This window comes from Linepithema humile, chromosome 1 (genome assembly GCF_040581485.1).
Source record: "Linepithema humile isolate Giens D197 chromosome 1, Lhum_UNIL_v1.0, whole genome shotgun sequence".
Classification (NCBI taxonomy): domain Eukaryota; kingdom Metazoa; phylum Arthropoda; class Insecta; order Hymenoptera; family Formicidae; genus Linepithema; species Linepithema humile.
The window spans coordinates 42,437,288-42,458,548 of NC_090128.1; the positions used below are offsets into that span (position 1 = coordinate 42,437,288).

The window sequence follows — 21,261 nt, forward strand, 5'->3', positions numbered from 1 at the left end:
CTAGAACCATAAAAATTATTTTTTGCAACAAAGTCGTCAAAATCTTGCAGCAAGATGACGAGCTGCAAGATTTGAGCGATATTGATGTTGAAGATCTTGATGATGAGGATCTGAGCGACATGGAATTTAATTCCGATGACGGAGGCTTAGATAAGATAATGAATTAATTTCGAATCTAAATGAGAAGCTGAAGACAAAAAGTCCGAAGAGCAAACAGAATAAAAAGAAGAAAGGAATAGACAATAATATATTTGTATGTGCAGAGAAATTCGCTGAAATGCTGGAGGAGCAAAGCAATACGAAGGGGAAACATGGTTATAGTAACACTTTCAGCAGCAGCGACGGTGTTAGTGCCAAGCAAATAGATTGGGAATCGAAACGGCATGAACGGTTGAGAGGATTGTTTGAGAGAAAGAAACGGAAACCTGGTCAATCGTCCAACAATAAGCGTGCTAAAAGATTCAAACGATAGATATATAATAAACATTTTATGGACATAACTTTACATCGGTTTACAATAAATCCTTAATAATTCTTTTTTACATATATACTATTAATAATAGTATATATGTTCTGTACATTACTTCGTATTGTTCATAATATCGCCTTAGAATAAAAAAGAATTATTAAGGATTTATTGTAAACCGATGTAAAGTTATGTCCATAAAATGTTTATTATATATCTATCGTTTGAATCTTTTAGCACGCTTATTGTTGGACGATTGACCAGGTTTCCGTTTCTTTCTCTCAAACAATCCTCTCAACCGTTCATGCCGTTTCGATTCCCAATCTATTTGCTTGGCACTAACACCGTCGCTGCTGCTGAAAGTGTTACTATAACCATGTTTCCCCTTCGTATTGCTTTGCTCCTCCAGCATTTCAGCGAATTTCTCTGCACATACAAATATATTATTGTCTATTCCTTTCTTCTTTTTATTCTGTTTGCTCTTCGGACTTTTTGTCTTCAGCTTCTCATTTAGATTCGAAATTAATTCATTATCTTATCTAAGCCTCCGTCATCGGAATTAAATTCCATGTCGCTCAGATCCTCATCATCAAGATCTTCAACATCAATATCGCTCAAATCTTGCAGCTGCACATACAAATATATTATTGTCTATTCCTTTCTTCGTTTTATTCTGTTTGCTCTTTGGACTTTTTGTCTTCAGCTTCTCACTTCGAAATTAATTCATTAGATAATGAGTAGTAGTGAGTATTTAACTCCACCTATATAAGTTCCTTTTATCACTTATAATATGTTTGTGTATCAATTAATAATATTAGATAATCAACAATGATATTTTTTGTATATGGAAAACGTAAAAAATATAAAAATAAGATTTTTTGAAATTGCCAGTCTCGAAAAATGATCAAAGTGCACTAGTGAAATATTGATAAGTTGTATTTTATTGGATCAAAAAAGGCTGAAATAATTTCGTTAACATTTATCTTTATACACGTATATTCTTATGTGAAAGTGATTGGGAGAAGAATCCATCGATAGAAAATAGAGCGCAATTTTTATTTAAATAAATAATAAAATTATATAAAAGTTGTTTATTTTATTTCCCAACATCAAACTCTATTAAGATATATTCTTTATTATTCTCACACAAAAGGAGCATTAAAGTTAAAAAATTTCAGTAATACAATAAGCATAGATTATTCCCATAAATTTGAAACTTAATTTTGTTTATCAATATATAACAATATATAACTATAATTTAAATTAATATCAAGGACTTTCAAAACTGATGCTAAAATAATTATACAAAATTTTCAACCATCATTTTTTACATGTGTTCTATTTTCCAATTTATATATACAAATATGTATTAACGATTGTATTAAATGAATATATATATAGTTACAGAGTGAAAACAAATATAATTAAATTTGAGATGCGTGTGAGGAAATTTTCGTGATGAAAATATCAGAGAATAGATCATCATTTTTATCCTCGACACTTTTTACAATAACAACAATAATATTCTCCCACTTTAGGGATCACAGAAGAATATTTTGTCATGCAGTAACGAATTCGTCCCGATCACTCATTTGCGCTGACAAACTGAACGCCGTGTCTGTGCTGATTTCGCTGTTTAAGCTCTCATTCACATACGCAGGTTTTGCATGAGCGGAGTCGTTCATTTCCCTCATCAATCCCGCCATATCATCGTCGGGATCAATTTCTTGTGACTCGCCCACCACATCGATGTCCATCTGATTATCAATCATCGACACTTCTTTTATCGTGGGCTTCTCCTCCTCGAACTACAAAAACGAGTACAAAAGTCATAGAAGCATTCAAAAATAATTTATTTCCGTTACAAGAGAAACATTAACGTACCTTCATAGATTCTAGTTTACACGACGGCGGCAAGTTCATATGAAATACACAGTTAGTGTCGAAAATTACAGGTACAGGTTCATGGCACTCGATATCTGCCCGTACCGCTCCGCATGCTTTGAACAAAACTTGATGCGTGTTCTGTATAATCGGTACATTGATTAATTATATAGCTTCTTTTAGAACGTAATCTAAATATATGCATATGTATATGTACCTTCAGAATATGTTTACGACAATGCTTAGCCGATGGAAGAGTCCTTTCGCCACATTTCACACCACCTTCGGTAAACACGCACTTCGACAAGTTCGGCGGTTTCTGGGCGGGTTCAGTTGCCTAAATATAATTTTTTCTTTTTATTTGGATACTAATGATAATATCACAATCAACATCTGTAACTATATTACCTGTGCACGACGTTCTAACGATTTCCTATAAAGTATAGCTTCAGCACCATTTCGTCTGTGATAACGATTTAAAGCTTTTTCTCTTTCACTGTTTCCTTAGCTTGATCGTGTATGCTACCTATATATTGCGTGTAATTTATTTATCAAAAAATATGTAAAATTCTAATGTTATTTAAAATGTACGTACAAAGTGTTTCCTTTTCCTTTTTCAAAGCAAGTAGATATTTTCGTCTTTTCTCCTTCAACACATACTGGAGCCTCCTAAATTGATCGATGTAAAGGGATTGAAGCCTAATCAGTTTCTCCCTGGCGATATAGATTACCTCTTCCGCCGTAAAAATACCGGCGTGCCTTAAAAAATCGATACTAATAATTCGAGGAGTAAGTAGTATCTTATCCTTGCGCAAAGCAACTACAATAAAATGATGTTAAGACAAATACATGCCAATTTTTATTATGGATAAAAAACAACAAACATATATGAAAATCTGAAATACGACAATATAAGTTAATAAAATAAAAAAAATATTCTAAATATCTTACTATACAAAATGTATGTTATAAAAACAGAGTCAATACACAATTTCTGAACACATAAGCTTATGAAAAGAAATAATTATTAACATTGTTAACTTTATTATATTTCTTAACAGCTTCTTTTAATTTAAAATCATAAGTTAATTTATAATTATAATGTTATGGTTTGTGATGTTATGATTTGTGTAATTAATAAATAAGCTCTAACGTTAGATACATATGATAAATGATAAGGCTTTAAAACAAGGGTAATTGTTTACTATCACTGCCTCACCTCCGACTTTGATCCAATTAGGCTCTTTCGACGCGTTTTTTTTTTTTTTTTTTTTTTTTTTCTCGCAAAATTGTCGCTCTCCTCCGCGAGACGAGATATTTAGCGTCAAAGTTGACGACTTTCCAGGTTAAGAAACCTGTCACTTCGACGAATTGCAGCAACATGAGTATGTGCTGCGGTCACGCGCGCATGCGTACTAATAGAATTGTGCACGAAATACAAATATTTTCGATAATCATTAATTGTAAGTCGCAAACCCACGTTAAGTAGTATAATTATGAACCTTGCTTTGCGTAGACACAGGGTATTCCGCCCCCCCTCCGGGGGGGCGGACCCCCTGTGTAAAATAAAAATAATAAAACTTTCGTGCGTATTCCAGAGCGGCATAGATTGCTTGATCTATCAAACTAGCTTTAACATTATATATTTTTGTGCAATCTAAACTAGTTTTAGCATTAAAGTAGCTTTAGATTGTACAAAAATATATAATGCTAAAGCTAGTTTGATAGATCAAGCAATCTATGCCGCTCTGGAATACGCACGAAAGTTTTATTATTTTTATTTTACACAGGGGGTCCGCCCCCCCGGAGGGGGGGCGGAATACCCTGTGTCTACGCAAAGCAAAGTTCATAATTATACTACTTAACGTGGGTTTGCGATTTACAATTAATGATTATCGAAAATATATTTTATATTTCGTGCACAATTCTATTAGTACGCATGCGCGCGTGACCGCAGCACATATCCATTTCATCGAAGTGACAGGTTTCTTAACCTGGAAAGTCGTCAACTTTGACGCTAAATATCTCGTCTCGCGGAGGAGAGCGACAATTTTGCGAGAGGAAAAAGTTTTTTAAAAAAAAAAACGCGTCGAAAGAGCCTAATTGGATCAAAATCGGAGGTGAGGCAGTGATAGTAAACAATTACCAAAACAAGAAATTGCACAAGCTGAAGCATGCTAGCACAATATTCTAATATAATATAATAGTATAACTTTTACAACAATTATTGCATTTACAAAGTTACAAAATCTACTTACTTCAAAGGATCCTCTTGTGAATTATGTAAGTCGTTTTCATTGTCGCTATCATCAAGAGAAACTCCCCTTAGAGTGTCATTGACGACTGTAGGTTCGACATCACTCTCTGACGAACTGGCGTAATCTAAGATGTCACTTCCACTTGCATTTATTCTGTAAGCATCAACTTCCGCTGAAAAAACAATAATTTGTTAATGTTTCCATCAAAGTTGCCATAAAGTAACAACTTTTCATGTCAATGTACAACTTGTCAATACACAAACATAAGATTTAAAGATTTTTAGTTTACATTTAAATATTTCAACTCAAACTTCAAATTTTATATCATATTTTATTTATACACAAATTGCTTAATACTTTAAATAAAAGATTCCAACTCAGAGTTATCGGCACCAAAGAAATTGCCAATGCATAGCAAGAAATCGAATGGACCATTTTTCTTATTAATAACCTCTACTTTAGAAAATAAGGTCTTGAAATGTCCTTGCACATCCCCACAAATAAGGACTTTCTGCTTATTGCTCATGTTTAACAATATATAATAAATTAAATCGATATAGAAGTAATACTAATTAACAAAATGTTTTATTGTTTTCCTCGTACGCTCAAATTTGTTCAATACAGCTGTTCTGTATAAAATCGGTTTTTTACATAGATAAATGAATACCTGCTATATGAACTAGCTGCACTAGTTCAGTTATAATGGCCGGAGCACAGACTTTTGCATAAAGCATAACGCATAAGCATAAGGAAATTGATTGGTCCATTTCCTTATGCATTTGCTTATGCTTATATATAGACCAATCAATTTCCTTATGCTTATGCGTTATGCTTTATGTAAAAGTCTGTGCTCCGGCCTTAAGCCGAGAGCACAAGCTTTTACATAAAGCATAACGCATAAGCATAAGGAAATTGATTGGTCTATATATAAGCATAAGCAAATGCATAAGGAAATGGACCAATCAATTTCCTTATGCTTATGCGTTATGCTTTATGCAAAAGTCTGTGCTCCCGCCTTAAGGCCGGCGTCACATAGAACCCGTAATCCGTAATCCGCACCGAAAGTCCGCAAAAGTTACTAGGGTGCGTTCCACTTAACGCCCGCAACGCTCCTAGAATCATTTTATCCTCGTTTAACTTTCGATGAAAAACAAGGATAAAATGATCCTAGGAGCGTTGCGGGCGTTAAGTGGAACGCACCCTAGGGATTGCGTCCGTAACGTTACGTGTGTTTTATCTCCTTGTGTCCCATGGAGCCGTAATTCCATGAAATTTCCGTAAAAGTTACTAAAAGTTACTAGTTATTACTAGTAATGCTTTTTTTAATTTTATTTATTTAACTAAATTTGTCGATTTAATTAAAATTTTTGTTAAAATTATAATATATTCTGTAGTTTTCTTATGAATAAAATACAAATAAACAATTATAATCTGTTAAAAAAAAATAGTAATACCGTTACGTGTGTATTTACGGCTCCATGGGACACAAGGAGAAAAAACACACGTAACGTTACGGACGCAATTCCTAGTAACTTTTGCGGACTTCCGGTGCGGATTACGGATTACGGGTTCTATGTGACGCCGGCCTTATGGCCGGAGCACAGACTTTTGCATAAAGCATAATGCATAAGCATAAGGAAATTGATTGGTCCATTTCCTTATGCATTTGCTTATGCTTATATATAGACCAATCAATTTCCTTATGCTTATGCTTATATATAGACCAATCAATTTCCTTATGCTTATGCGTTATGCTTTATGTAAAAGCTTGTGCTCTCGGCTATAAGGCCGGAGCACAGACTTTTACATAAAGCATAACGCATAAGCATAAGGAAATTGATTGGTCTATATATAAGCATAAGCAAATGCATAAGGAAATGGACCAATCAATTTCCTTATGCTTATGCGTTATGCTTTATGCAAAAGTCTGTGCTCCGGCCAATAGGGTGCCGTCACATACAGCCCGTAATCCATAATCCGCACCGGAAGTCCGCAAAAGTTACTAGGTATTTCGTCCGTAACGTTACGTGTGTTTTTATCTCTTTGTGTCCCATGAAGCCGTAATTCCATGAAATTTCCGTAAAAGTTACTACAAGTTACTAGTTATTACCAGTAATGCTTTTTCTAATTTTATTTATTTAACTAAATTTGACGATTTAATTAAAACTTTTGTTAAAATCATAATATATTCTGTAGTTTTCTTATGAATAAAATACAAATAAACAATTATAATCTGTTAAATAAAAAATAGTGCTATCGTTACGTTTGTATTTACGGCTCCATGGGACACAAGGAGATAAAAATACACGTAACGTTACGGACAAAATACCTAGTAACTTTTGCGGACTTCCGGTGCGGATTACGGATTACGGGCTGTATGTGACGGCACCCTTAAGCCGAGAGCACAAGCTTTTACATAAAGCATAACGCATAAGCATAAGGAAATTGATTGGTCTATATATAAGCATAAGCAAATGCATAAGGAAATGGACCAATCAATTTCCTTATGCTTATGCGTTATGCTTTATGCAAAAGTCTGTGCTCCGGCCATTACTCAATGGTTAGCGATCTAGTACTAGTATAGACATCTGTGGTTCCAGTATGGTATATAGTTCAATGGCAACAATCGGTTTATGCGCGCGTCACCGGATCCAGCGAAGATTCGAGATCGTTCCGGAATCTTCAGGATCTGCAAGATTATCCGGAGCCAAAACTAAAGAGACACTTTGTTCGGAACCGGGATGGAGATCGGTCGAGTTAGAGTCGTCGGATTAAGTGGTGAAGTCGTCTTGTTAAGTAAGTGCTTTATTCGTATTTCTCAATTACAATAATAATTACAGTCTATAGCCAATCGGAGCACGTAGTTGGAACAACTACGTGCTCCGATTGGCTATAGACTGTAACGAACATTTTGAATTAACGTACGCGGTGCTCCAACCGTTATAAGATTTTTCGGAGAGATTAGACGGATTTTATTTCAGCCGTTTTGTGCCGTTCGCTGTCGATAGGAACTAGTCGGAGAACTTTCAACTGCTTTCGGGGGTGAAAAAGATATTTTGCGCTGAAACGTACTTGCTTTTGAGAGCATGTGTTCAGGTTCAGGAGAACTTGAATTGAAAATTCAGTATTTAAGATTTTTTAAATATGTACATAAATTGATTGTGTGCGTATGCAGAACATGTAAATTTTATAATACGTTTAAGCAAAATATATTGAGTATAGGTTAGTATCATTATAAGTTGTGATATAAAAATATTTTATCACGAATATAAACATCTATTTTTAATAATTGTCGTTTTTATTTTAGTGTATTAGATGCTTTACTGTGAGATTAAAAAAAAAAACATTATTAGGAAATGAAAAGATTCAATGATAATTCCACCACTAGTGGTGAGAAAAAATGGTACGAGGAATATTCGAAGACAGAGGAACCTTGCAAGCATTCTTTATCCGAAGTTGGTGTGTTACAACTAAAAGACGAAGGAAAAAAATATCTGGATGCAGAGACTGCCAGTTTTCAGTTGAAACAATCTAAGTCACATGACTCAGAGACAAAATGGTTAAAGACAGCATTGCAGCAGGGTACTTTTTTGGATAGAATAGCAGCCAACATAGTGCTGGTGCAAGATAATCCGAAATATAATTTTAGTCGTCTAATATTTCTAGTCTATCAAGTAAAAGGGGCCAAACACAGTCAGTGTGGTTTGGTCATAACGTCTCTCAAGGAACTCTTTCTAACTGATCTGTTGCATCCAACTTTTAAGTTGTTAAAATTTGAAGAACAGGATCTAGATAAGCTTGAAGTAGGAAATGAATCAAATTCTATTGTTAAAACAAATGCTGCTAGAAATAGATTACTGGCACATTGGTACTTTGAAGATCAACTGCGTGAGCAGTATAAACGCTTTGTTTTAAGTCTGTCCGCAGTAGCTATTGATAGAGTAGACATAAATCGTGAAAAAGCCATATTGGTAATGACAGATTTGTTGATGAACAATGCTGAACAAGAACATAAGTTACTGGAGTTGATTGTGAATAAAATCGGCGATCCTACTAGCAGAATTGGATCTAAAGCTGTAGTTTGCATCAACAAGTTATTGCAAGAGCATCCAAATATGAAGCTTGTAGTTTTGCGTGAAGTTGAGAAACTATTGTTTAGAAAAAACGTGTCTCAACGTGCTCAATATTATGCTATATGTGTGTTGACACAATTTTTTCTGGACAGAAACGACGACGAAATAGCTGTTACATTGGTAGAAGCGTACTTTGCGTTTTTCAAAGCATGTTTGAAAAAGGGAGAACCTGACAGCAAAATGATGGCAGCAATTCTAACGGGTGTTAATAGAACATATTCTTTCGCTAAGGTAGATTCAAAGGTGCTGAGCAAACACATTGATTCTGTTTACGAAGTGGTGCATTTTGGGTCGTTTAATGTCTCTCTTAATGCACTTACCTTATTGCACCAAGTAAGTATTGTAGAATAGCGTTTATATTTACTGCATTTTTACATTATATTAACGGGCATTTGTATATTTAGATTACAGGCAAGGACGAGTCTCAAGCAAACAGATTTTATTCAACTTTTTACAGAAAGTTACTCGACCCACAAATAGGAGTAGCAAATAAACGCGCAATGTTTCTCAACTTGGTATATCGAGTTCTTCGGAAAGATCAAAGCGTATTACGTCTATACGCATTTATTAAAAGAATCTTGCAAATCACACTGTACTTCCCTGCAAATATGACATGTGCTATGCTCTATGTTGTCTCTAAAATTCTTCAAGAACGCAAAGACTTGAGGCACATCCTGCTCAAGTCACAGAAAGATGTGAATAAAATCGAGAATATCGATTGTGAAGGAAAAGTTGAAAACGACATTTGTGAAGTAAGCTCGTCAGATGCGGAAGATGTTTCTACAATGAAAAATAAGAATAAAGCGACGAAAAACACCATTATGTTATCGAACGTAACAATTGGCGTTGACATCGCGTCAGGAACGCAAGCCGATGTGAAGGAAGAGACCGACGTAAAAGTTGAGGAGCAAAATGTGAAGTTGTATGATCCCTTTTGTCGGAATCCACTCTACGCGGGAGTAGCCAAAGGGTTGTACACCGAGCTCGCAGCATTGTCCAGACATTTCCATCCCAGTGTTGCTATATTCGCAAATCGGATAATTCAAGGTAAAAGTTTTACTTTTATATGCAGCACAATATTATTTGGCAATACTTATTAATTTTTGTTTACAGGTAAACCGATTGAGTACACGGGCGATCCGTTGGAGGATCTAACGTTGATTCGATTTTTGAATCGGTACGTCTTTAAGAACTCGAAGAAGTCAGAAGATATGAAGGTGCAGAAGAAAAATGATCCCTTGGCAATACGCGCCGGATATACACCCAAGGGTGTACGCTCCCTTCCTGTCGATAGCGCAGCGTATCTCAACGAAAGGGAGGAGCGAATACCAGTTGACGAGTTGTTCCTTCATAAATTTTGGAAGAAAGAGAGCGAGACTAAGGACATCAAGAAAGAAGACGATGATGAAGACATGGAGAGCGTTAACAGTGAAGAGTTCAACGATATGCTAGATCGTGTGGGCATCAACTACGATTTAGACGATTTAAACGATTTAGACAATTTAGACATTGCGACAGATATCGCGCTTGGGAAGAAAAAAAGGTAAATCTGTATTCTTGTATGTAGAATTGTATAAAATATGCTTTGACTCATCTATAGGGGGAATGATTGTTTCTGTTCAAGTCTATATGATAACTTCATTGCTTTGTTGCAAAAAATAATTTTTATGGTTCTAGGAATTATATACTTTAATAATTACATTTGTAACTTTCAGCAGCTAAAGTGGTTGATAAGAATAATGAAGATAACGATGATAAATTGGGAGATGAGGATATCCTGGATGAAAATGATGATGCAGCATCTCATCATCATCATCATTTTCATCCAGGATATCCTCATCTCCCAATTTATCATCGTTATCTTCATTATTCTTATCAACCACTTTAGCTGCTGAAAGTTACAAATGTAATTATTAAAGTATATAATTCCTAGAACCATAAAAATTATTTTTTGCAACAAAGTCGTCAAAATCTTGCAGCAAGATGACGAGCTGCAAGATTTGAGCGATATTGATGTTGAAGATCTTGATGATGAGGATCTGAGCGACATGGAATTTAATTCCGATGACGGAGGCTTAGATAAGATAATGAATTAATTTCGAATCTAAATGAGAAGCTGAAGACAAAAAGTCCGAAGAGCAAACAGAATAAAAAGAAGAAAGGAATAGACAATAATATATTTGTATGTGCAGAGAAATTCGCTGAAATGCTGGAGGAGCAAAGCAATACGAAGGGGAAACATGGTTATAGTAACACTTTCAGCAGCAGCGACGGTGTTAGTGCCAAGCAAATAGATTGGGAATCGAAACGGCATGAACGGTTGAGAGGATTGTTTGAGAGAAAGAAACGGAAACCTGGTCAATCGTCCAACAATAAGCGTGCTAAAAGATTCAAACGATAGATATATAATAAACATTTTATGGACATAACTTTACATCGGTTTACAATAAATCCTTAATAATTCTTTTTTACATATATACTATTAATAATAGTATATATGTTCTGTACATTACTTCGTATTGTTCATAATATCGCCTTAGAATAAAAAAGAATTATTAAGGATTTATTGTAAACCGATGTAAAGTTATGTCCATAAAATGTTTATTATATATCTATCGTTTGAATCTTTTAGCACGCTTATTGTTGGACGATTGACCAGGTTTCCGTTTCTTTCTCTCAAACAATCCTCTCAACCGTTCATGCCGTTTCGATTCCCAATCTATTTGCTTGGCACTAACACCGTCGCTGCTGCTGAAAGTGTTACTATAACCATGTTTCCCCTTCGTATTGCTTTGCTCCTCCAGCATTTCAGCGAATTTCTCTGCACATACAAATATATTATTGTCTATTCCTTTCTTCTTTTTATTCTGTTTGCTCTTCGGACTTTTTGTCTTCAGCTTCTCATTTAGATTCGAAATTAATTCATTATCTTATCTAAGCCTCCGTCATCGGAATTAAATTCCATGTCGCTCAGATCCTCATCATCAAGATCTTCAACATCAATATCGCTCAAATCTTGCAGCTGCACATACAAATATATTATTGTCTATTCCTTTCTTCGTTTTATTCTGTTTGCTCTTTGGACTTTTTGTCTTCAGCTTCTCACTTCGAAATTAATTCATTAGATAATGAGTAGTAGTGAGTATTTAACTCCACCTATATAAGTTCCTTTTATCACTTATAATATGTTTGTGTATCAATTAATAATATTAGATAATCAACAATGATATTTTTTGTATATGGAAAACGTAAAAAATATAAAAATAAGATTTTTTGAAATTGCCAGTCTCGAAAAATGATCAAAGTGCACTAGTGAAATATTGATAAGTTGTATTTTATTGGATCAAAAAAGGCTGAAATAATTTCGTTAACATTTATCTTTATACACGTATATTCTTATGTGAAAGTGATTGGGAGAAGAATCCATCGATAGAAAATAGAGCGCAATTTTTATTTAAATAAATAATAAAATTATATAAAAGTTGTTTATTTTATTTCCCAACATCAAACTCTATTAAGATATATTCTTTATTATTCTCACACAAAAGGAGCATTAAAGTTAAAAAATTTCAGTAATACAATAAGCATAGATTATTCCCATAAATTTGAAACTTAATTTTGTTTATCAATATATAACAATATATAACTATAATTTAAATTAATATCAAGGACTTTCAAAACTGATGCTAAAATAATTATACAAAATTTTCAACCATCATTTTTTACATGTGTTCTATTTTCCAATTTATATATACAAATATGTATTAACGATTGTATTAAATGAATATATATATAGTTACAGAGTGAAAACAAATATAATTAAATTTGAGATGCGTGTGAGGAAATTTTCGTGATGAAAATATCAGAGAATAGATCATCATTTTTATCCTCGACACTTTTTACAATAACAACAATAATATTCTCCCACTTTAGGGATCACAGAAGAATATTTTGTCATGCAGTAACGAATTCGTCCCGATCACTCATTTGCGCTGACAAACTGAACGCCGTGTCTGTGCTGATTTCGCTGTTTAAGCTCTCATTCACATACGCAGGTTTTGCATGAGCGGAGTCGTTCATTTCCCTCATCAATCCCGCCATATCATCGTCGGGATCAATTTCTTGTGACTCGCCCACCACATCGATGTCCATCTGATTATCAATCATCGACACTTCTTTTATCGTGGGCTTCTCCTCCTCGAACTACAAAAACGAGTACAAAAGTCATAGAAGCATTCAAAAATAATTTATTTCCGTTACAAGAGAAACATTAACGTACCTTCATAGATTCTAGTTTACACGACGGCGGCAAGTTCATATGAAATACACAGTTAGTGTCGAAAATTACAGGTACAGGTTCATGGCACTCGATATCTGCCCGTACCGCTCCGCATGCTTTGAACAAAACTTGATGCGTGTTCTGTATAATCGGTACATTGATTAATTATATAGCTTCTTTTAGAACGTAATCTAAATATATGCATATGTATATGTACCTTCAGAATATGTTTACGACAATGCTTAGCCGATGGAAGAGTCCTTTCGCCACATTTCACACCACCTTCGGTAAACACGCACTTCGACAAGTTCGGCGGTTTCTGGGCGGGTTCAGTTGCCTAAATATAATTTTTTCTTTTTATTTGGATACTAATGATAATATCACAATCAACATCTGTAACTATATTACCTGTGCACGACGTTCTAACGATTTCCTATAAAGTATAGCTTCAGCACCATTTCGTCTGTGATAACGATTTAAAGCTTTTTCTCTTTCACTGTTTCCTTAGCTTGATCGTGTATGCTACCTATATATTGCGTGTAATTTATTTATCAAAAAATATGTAAAATTCTAATGTTATTTAAAATGTACGTACAAAGTGTTTCCTTTTCCTTTTTCAAAGCAAGTAGATATTTTCGTCTTTTCTCCTTCAACACATACTGGAGCCTCCTAAATTGATCGATGTAAAGGGATTGAAGCCTAATCAGTTTCTCCCTGGCGATATAGATTACCTCTTCCGCCGTAAAAATACCGGCGTGCCTTAAAAAATCGATACTAATAATTCGAGGAGTAAGTAGTATCTTATCCTTGCGCAAAGCAACTACAATAAAATGATGTTAAGACAAATACATGCCAATTTTTATTATGGATAAAAAACAACAAACATATATGAAAATCTGAAATACGACAATATAAGTTAATAAAATAAAAAAATATTCTAAATATCTTACTATACAAAATGTATGTTATAAAAACAGAGTCAATACACAATTTCTGAACACATAAGCTTATGAAAAGAAATAATTATTAACATTGTTAACTTTATTATATTTCTTAACAGCTTCTTTTAATTTAAAATCATAAGTTAATTTATAATTATAATGTTATGGTTTGTGATGTTATGATTTGTGTAATTAATAAATAAGCTCTAACGTTAGATACATATGATAAATGATAAGGCTTTAAAACAAGGGTAATTGTTTACTATCACTGCCTCACCTCCGACTTTGATCCAATTAGGCTCTTTCGACGCGTTTTTTTTTTTTAATTTTTCCTCTCGCAAAATTGTCGCTCTCCTCCGCGAGACGAGATATTTAGCGTCAAAGTTGACGACTTTCCAGGTTAAGAAACCTGTCACTTCGACGAATTGCAGCAACATGAGTATGTGCTGCGGTCACGCGCGCATGCGTACTAATAGAATTGTGCACGAAATACAAATATTTTCGATAATCATTAATTGTAAGTCGCAAACCCACGTTAAGTAGTATAATTATGAACCTTGCTTTGCGTAGACACAGGGTATTCCGCCCCCCCTCCGGGGGGGCGGACCCCCTGTGTAAAATAAAAATAATAAAACTTTCGTGCGTATTCCAGAGCGGCATAGATTGCTTGATCTATCAAACTAGCTTTAACATTATATATTTTTGTGCAATCTAAACTAGTTTTAGCATTAAAGTAGCTTTAGATTGTACAAAAATATATAATGCTAAAGCTAGTTTGATAGATCAAGCAATCTATGCCGCTCTGGAATACGCACGAAAGTTTTATTATTTTTATTTTACACAGGGGGTCCGCCCCCCCGGAGGGGGGGCGGAATACCCTGTGTCTACGCAAAGCAAAGTTCATAATTATACTACTTAACGTGGGTTTGCGATTTACAATTAATGATTATCGAAAATATATTTTATATTTCGTGCACAATTCTATTAGTACGCATGCGCGCGTGACCGCAGCACATATCCATTTCATCGAAGTGACAGGTTTCTTAACCTGGAAAGTCGTCAACTTTGACGCTAAATATCTCGTCTCGCGGAGGAGAGCGACAATTTTGCGAGAGGAAAAAGTTTTTTAAAAAAAAAAACGCGTCGAAAGAGCCTAATTGGATCAAAATCGGAGGTGAGGCAGTGATAGTAAACAATTACCAAAACAAGAAATTGCACAAGCTGAAGCATGCTAGCACAATATTCTAATATAATATAATAGTATAACTTTTACAACAATTATTGCATTTACAAAGTTACAAAATCTACTTACTTCAAAGGATCCTCTTGTGAATTATGTAAGTCGTTTTCATTGTCGCTATCATCAAGAGAAACTCCCCTTAGAGTGTCATTGACGACTGTAGGTTCGACATCACTCTCTGACGAACTGGCGTAATCTAAGATGTCACTTCCACTTGCATTTATTCTGTAAGCATCAACTTCCGCTGAAAAAACAATAATTTGTTAATGTTTCCATCAAAGTTGCCATAAAGTAACAACTTTTCATGTCAATGTACAACTTGTCAATACACAAACATAAGATTTAAAGATTTTTAGTTTACATTTAAATATTTCAACTCAAACTTCAAATTTTATATCATATTTTATTTATACACAAATTGCTTAATACTTTAAATAAAAGATTCCAACTCAGAGTTATCGGCACCAAAGAAATTGCCAATGCATAGCAAGAAATCGAATGGACCATTTTTCTTATTAATAACCTCTACTTTAGAAAATAAGGTCTTGAAATGTCCTTGCACATCCCCACAAATAAGGACTTTCTGCTTATTGCTCATGTTTAACAATATATAATAAATTAAATCGATATAGAAGTAATACTAATTAACAAAATGTTTTATTGTTTTCCTCGTACGCTCAAATTTGTTCAATACAGCTGTTCTGTATAAAATCGGTTTTTTACATAGATAAATGAATACCTGCTATATGAACTAGCTGCACTAGTTCAGTTATAATGGCCGGAGCACAGACTTTTGCATAAAGCATAACGCATAAGCATAAGGAAATTGATTGGTCCATTTCCTTATGCATTTGCTTATGCTTATATATAGACCAATCAATTTCCTTATGCTTATGCGTTATGCTTTATGTAAAAGTCTGTGCTCCGGCCTTAAGCCGAGAGCACAAGCTTTTACATAAAGCATAACGCATAAGCATAAGGAAATTGATTGGTCTATATATAAGCATAAGCAAATGCATAAGGAAATGGACCAATCAATTTCCTTATGCTTATGCGTTATGCTTTATGCAAAAGTCTGTGCTCCCGCCTTAAGGCCGGCGTCACATAGAACCCGTAATCCGTAATCCGCACCGAAAGTCCGCAAAAGTTACTAGGGGTGCGTTCCACTTAACGCCCGCAACGCTCCTAGAATCATTTTATCCTCGTTTAACTTTCGATGAAAAACAAGGATAAAATGATCCTAGGAGCGTTGCGGGCGTTAAGTGGAACGCACCCTAGGGATTGCGTCCGTAACGTTACGTGTGTTTTATCTCCTTGTGTCCCATGGAGCCGTAATTCCATGAAATTTCCGTAAAAGTTACTAAAAGTTACTAGTTATTACTAGTAATGCTTTTTTTAATTTTATTTATTTAACTAAATTTGTCGATTTAATTAAAATTTTTGTTAAAATTATAATATATTCTGTAGTTTTCTTATGAATAAAATACAAATAAACAATTATAATCTGTTAAAAAAAAAATAGTAATACCGTTACGTGTGTATTTACGGCTCCATGGGACACAAGGAGAAAAAACACACGTAACGTTACGGACGCAATTCCTAGTAACTTTTGCGGACTTCCGGTGCGGATTACGGATTACGGGTTCTATGTGACGCCGGCCTTATGGCCGGAGCACAGACTTTTGCATAAAGCATAATGCATAAGCATAAGGAAATTGATTGGTCCATTTCCTTATGCATTTGCTTATGCTTATATATAGACCAATCAATTTCCTTATGCTTATGCTTATATATAGACCAATCAATTTCCTTATGCTTATGCGTTATGCTTTATGTAAAAGCTTGTGCTCTCGGCTATAAGGCCGGAGCACAGACTTTTACATAAAGCATAACGCATAAGCATAAGGAAATTGATTGGTCTATATATAAGCATAAGCAAATGCATAAGGAAATGGACCAATCAATTTCCTTATGCTTATGCGTTATGCTTTATGCAAAAGTCTGTGCTCCGGCCAATAGGGTGCCGTCACATACAGCCCGTAATCCATAATCCGCACCGGAAGTCCGCAAAAGTTACTAGGTATTTCGTCCGTAACGTTACGTGTGTTTTTATCTCTTTGTGTCCCATGAAGCCGTAATTCCATGAAATTTCCGTAAAAGTTACTACAAGTTACTAGTTATTACCAGTAATGCTTTTTCTAATTTTATTTATTTAACTAAATTTGACGATTTAATTAAAACTTTTGTTAAAATCATAATATATTCTGTAGTTTTCTTATGAATAAAATACAAATAAACAATTATAATCTGTTAAATAAAAAATAGTGCTATCGTTACGTTTGTATTTACGGCTCCATGGGACACAAGGAGATAAAAATACACGTAACGTTACGGACAAAATACCTAGTAACTTTTGCGGACTTCCGGTGCGGATTACGGATTACGGGCTGTATGTGACGGCACCCTTAAGCCGAGAGCACAAGCTTTTACATAAAGCATAACGCATAAGCATAAGGAAATTGATTGGTCTATATATAAGCATAAGCAAATGCATAAGGAAATGGACCAATCAATTTCCTTATGCTTATGCGTTATGCTTTATGCAAAAGTCTGTGCTCCGGCCATTACTCAATGGTTAGCGATCTAGTACTAGTATAGACATCTGTGGTTCCAGTATGGTATATAGTTCAATGGCAACAATCGGTTTATGCGCGCGTCACCGGATCCAGCGAAGATTCGAGATCGTTCCGGAATCTTCAGGATCTGCAAGATTATCCGGAGCCAAAACTAAAGAGACACTTTGTTCGGAACCGGGATGGAGATCGGTCGAGTTAGAGTCGTCGGATTAAGTGGTGAAGTCGTCTTGTTAAGTAAGTGCTTTATTCGTATTTCTCAATTACAATAATAATTACAGTCTATAGCCAATCGGAGCACGTAGTTGGAACAACTACGTGCTCCGATTGGCTATAGACTGTAACGAACATTTTGAATTAACGTACGCGGTGCTCCAACCGTTATAAGATTTTTCGGAGAGATTAGACGGATTTTATTTCAGCCGTTTTGTGCCGTTCGCTGTCGATAGGAACTAGTCGGAGAACTTTCAACTGCTTTCGGGGGTGAAAAAGATATTTTGCGCTGAAACGTACTTGCTTTTGAGAGCATGTGTTCAGGTTCAGGAGAACTTGAATTGAAAATTCAGTATTTAAGATTTTTTAAATATGTACATAAATTGATTGTGTGCGTATGCAGAACATGTAAATTTTATAATACGTTTAAGCAAAATATATTGAGTATAGGTTAGTATCATTATAAGTTGTGATATAAAAATATTTTATCACGAATATAAACATCTATTTTTAATAATTGTCGTTTTTATTTTAGTGTATTAGATGCTTTACTGTGAGATTAAAAAAAAAACATTATTAGGAAATGAAAAGATTCAATGATAATTCCACCACTAGTGGTGAGAAAAAATGGTACGAGGAATATTCGAAGACAGAGGAACCTTGCAAGCATTCTTTATCCGAAGTTGGTGTGTTACAACTAAAAGACGAAGGAAAAAAATATCTGGATGCAGAGACTGCCAGTTTTCAGTTGAAACAATCTAAGTCACATGACTCAGAGACAAAATGGTTAAAGACAGCATTGCAGCAGGGTACTTTTTTGGATAGAATAGCAGCCAACATAGTGCTGGTGCAAGATAATCCGAAATATAATTTTAGTCGTCTAATATTTCTAGTCTATCAAGTAAAAGGGGCCAAACACAGTCAGTGTGGTTTGGTCATAACGTCTCTCAAGGAACTCTTTCTAACTGATCTGTTGCATCCAACTTTTAAGTTGTTAAAATTTGAAGAACAGGATCTAGATAAGCTTGAAGTAGGAAATGAATCAAATTCTATTGTTAAAACAAATGCTGCTAGAAATAGATTACTGGCACATTGGTACTTTGAAGATCAACTGCGTGAGCAGTATAAACGCTTTGTTTTAAGTCTGTCCGCAGTAGCTATTGATAGAGTAGACATAAATCGTGAAAAAGCCATATTGGTAATGACAGATTTGTTGATGAACAATGCTGAACAAGAACATAAGTTACTGGAGTTGATTGTGAATAAAATCGGCGATCCTACTAGCAGAATTGGATCTAAAGCTGTAGTTTGCATCAACAAGTTATTGCAAGAGCATCCAAATATGAAGCTTGTAGTTTTGCGTGAAGTTGAGAAACTATTGTTTAGAAAAAACGTGTCTCAACGTGCTCAATATTATGCTATATGTGTGTTGACACAATTTTTTCTGGACAGAAACGACGACGAAATAGCTGTTACATTGGTAGAAGCGTACTTTGCGTTTTTCAAAGCATGTTTGAAAAAGGGAGAACCTGACAGCAAAATGATGGCAGCAATTCTAACGGGTGTTAATAGAACATATTCTTTCGCTAAGGTAGATTCAAAGGTGCTGAGCAAACACATTGATTCTGTTTACGAAGTGGTGCATTTTGGGTCGTTTAATGTCTCTCTTAATGCACTTACCTTATTGCACCAAGTAAGTATTGTAGAATAGCGTTTATATTTACTGCATTTTTACATTATATTAACGGGCATTTGTATATTTAGATTACAGGCAAGGACGAGTCTCAAGCAAACAGATTTTATTCAACTTTTTACAGAAAGTTACTCGACCCACAAATAGGAGTAGCAAATAAACGCGCAATGTTTCTCAACTTGGTATATCGAGTTCTTCGGAAAGATCAAAGCGTATTACGTCTATACGCATTTATTAAAAGAATCTTGCAAATCACACTGTACTTCCCTGCAAATATGACATGTGCTATGCTCTATGTTGTCTCTAAAATTCTTCAAGAACGCAAAGACTTGAGGCACATCCTGCTCAAGTCACAGAAAGATGTGAATAAAATCGAGAATATCGATTGTGAAGGAAAAGTTGAAAACGACATTTGTGAAGTAAGCTCGTCAGATGCGGAAGATGTTTCTACAATGAAAAATAAGAATAAAGCGACGAAAAACACCATTATGTTATCGAACGTAACAATTGGCGTTGACATCGCGTCAGGAACGCAAGCCGATGTGAAGGAAGAGACCGACGTAAAAGTTGAGGAGCAAAATGTGAAGTTGTATGATCCCTTTTGTCGGAATCCACTCTACGCGGGAGTAGCCAAAGGGTTGTACACCGAGCTCGCAGCATTGTCCAGACATTTCCATCCCAGTGTTGCTATATTCGCAAATCGGATAATTCAAGGTAAAAGTTTTACTTTTATATGCAGCACAATATTATTTGGCAATACTTATTAATTTTTGTTTACAGGTAAACCGATTGAGTACACGGGCGATCCGTTGGAGGATCTAACGTTGATTCGATTTTTGAATCGGTACGTCTTTAAGAACTCGAAGAAGTCAGAAGATATGAAGGTGCAGAAGAAAAATGATCCCTTGGCAATACGCGCCGGATATACACCCAAGGGTGTACGCTCCCTTCCTGTCGATAGCGCAGCGTATCTCAACGAAAGGGAGGAGCGAATACCAGTTGACGAGTTGTTCCTTCATAAATTTTGGAAGAAAGAGAGCGAGACTAAGGACATCAAGAAAGAAGACGATGATGAAGACATGGAGAGCGTTAACAGTGAAGAGTTCAACGATATGCTAGATCGTGTGGGCATCAACTACGATTTAGACGATTTAAACGATTTAGACAATTTAGACATTGCGACAGATATCGCGCTTGGGAAGAAAAAAAGGTAAATCTGTATTCTTGTATGTAGAATTGTATAAAATATGCTTTGACTCATCTATAGGGGGAATGATTGTTTCTGTTCAAGTCTATATGATAACTTCATTGCTTTGTTGCAAAAAATAATTTTTATGGTTCTAGGAATTATATACTTTAATAATTACATTTGTAACTTTCAGCAGCTAAAGTGGTTGATAAGAATAATGAAGATAACGATGATAAATTGGGAGATGAGGATATCCTGGATGAAAATGATGATGCAGCATCTCATCATCATCATCATTTTCATCCAGGATATCCTCATCTCCCAATTTATCA

General features: G+C 35.0%; 2 protein-coding genes and 2 pseudogenes across 4 annotated transcripts; 2 read left to right on the forward strand and 2 right to left on the reverse strand.

Moving 5' to 3' along the window:
* Positions 1-33: 33 nt before the first annotated feature.
* On the reverse strand, positions 34-5,342 carry LOC136997531 (KAT8 regulatory NSL complex subunit 2-like; annotated as a pseudogene).
* A 1,825-nt stretch (positions 5,343-7,167) lies between these two features.
* Positions 7,168-10,364, forward strand: LOC136999794 (CCAAT/enhancer-binding protein zeta-like). 2 transcript variants are annotated; one of them, XM_067354615.1, is made up of 5 exons: positions 7,168-7,404; positions 7,590-7,830; positions 7,916-9,074; positions 9,146-9,788; positions 9,855-10,364. In XM_067354615.1, exons 3-5 carry the CDS (start codon positions 7,965-7,967, stop codon positions 10,286-10,288), a joined length of 2,187 nt encoding a protein of 728 aa, XP_067210716.1. In that variant the 5' UTR covers positions 7,168-7,404; positions 7,590-7,830; positions 7,916-7,964; the 3' UTR covers positions 10,289-10,364. The 2 variants fall into 2 exon arrangements, with proteins under 2 accessions (XP_067210716.1, XP_067210719.1); XM_067354618.1 differs by having other exon boundaries at positions 7,617-7,830.
* Positions 10,365-10,703: 339 nt separating this feature from the next.
* On the reverse strand, positions 10,704-16,007 carry LOC136997535 (KAT8 regulatory NSL complex subunit 2-like; annotated as a pseudogene).
* Positions 16,008-17,834: 1,827 nt separating this feature from the next.
* LOC136999813 (CCAAT/enhancer-binding protein zeta-like) lies at positions 17,835-21,030 on the forward strand. Of its 2 annotated transcripts, none has more exons than XM_067354633.1 (5): positions 17,835-18,071; positions 18,257-18,497; positions 18,583-19,740; positions 19,812-20,454; positions 20,521-21,030. In XM_067354633.1, exons 3-5 carry the CDS (start codon positions 18,631-18,633, stop codon positions 20,952-20,954), a joined length of 2,187 nt encoding a protein of 728 aa, XP_067210734.1. In that variant the 5' UTR covers positions 17,835-18,071; positions 18,257-18,497; positions 18,583-18,630; the 3' UTR covers positions 20,955-21,030. The 2 variants fall into 2 exon arrangements, with proteins under 2 accessions (XP_067210734.1, XP_067210735.1); XM_067354634.1 differs by having other exon boundaries at positions 18,284-18,497.
* Positions 21,031-21,261: the final 231 nt, after the last annotated feature.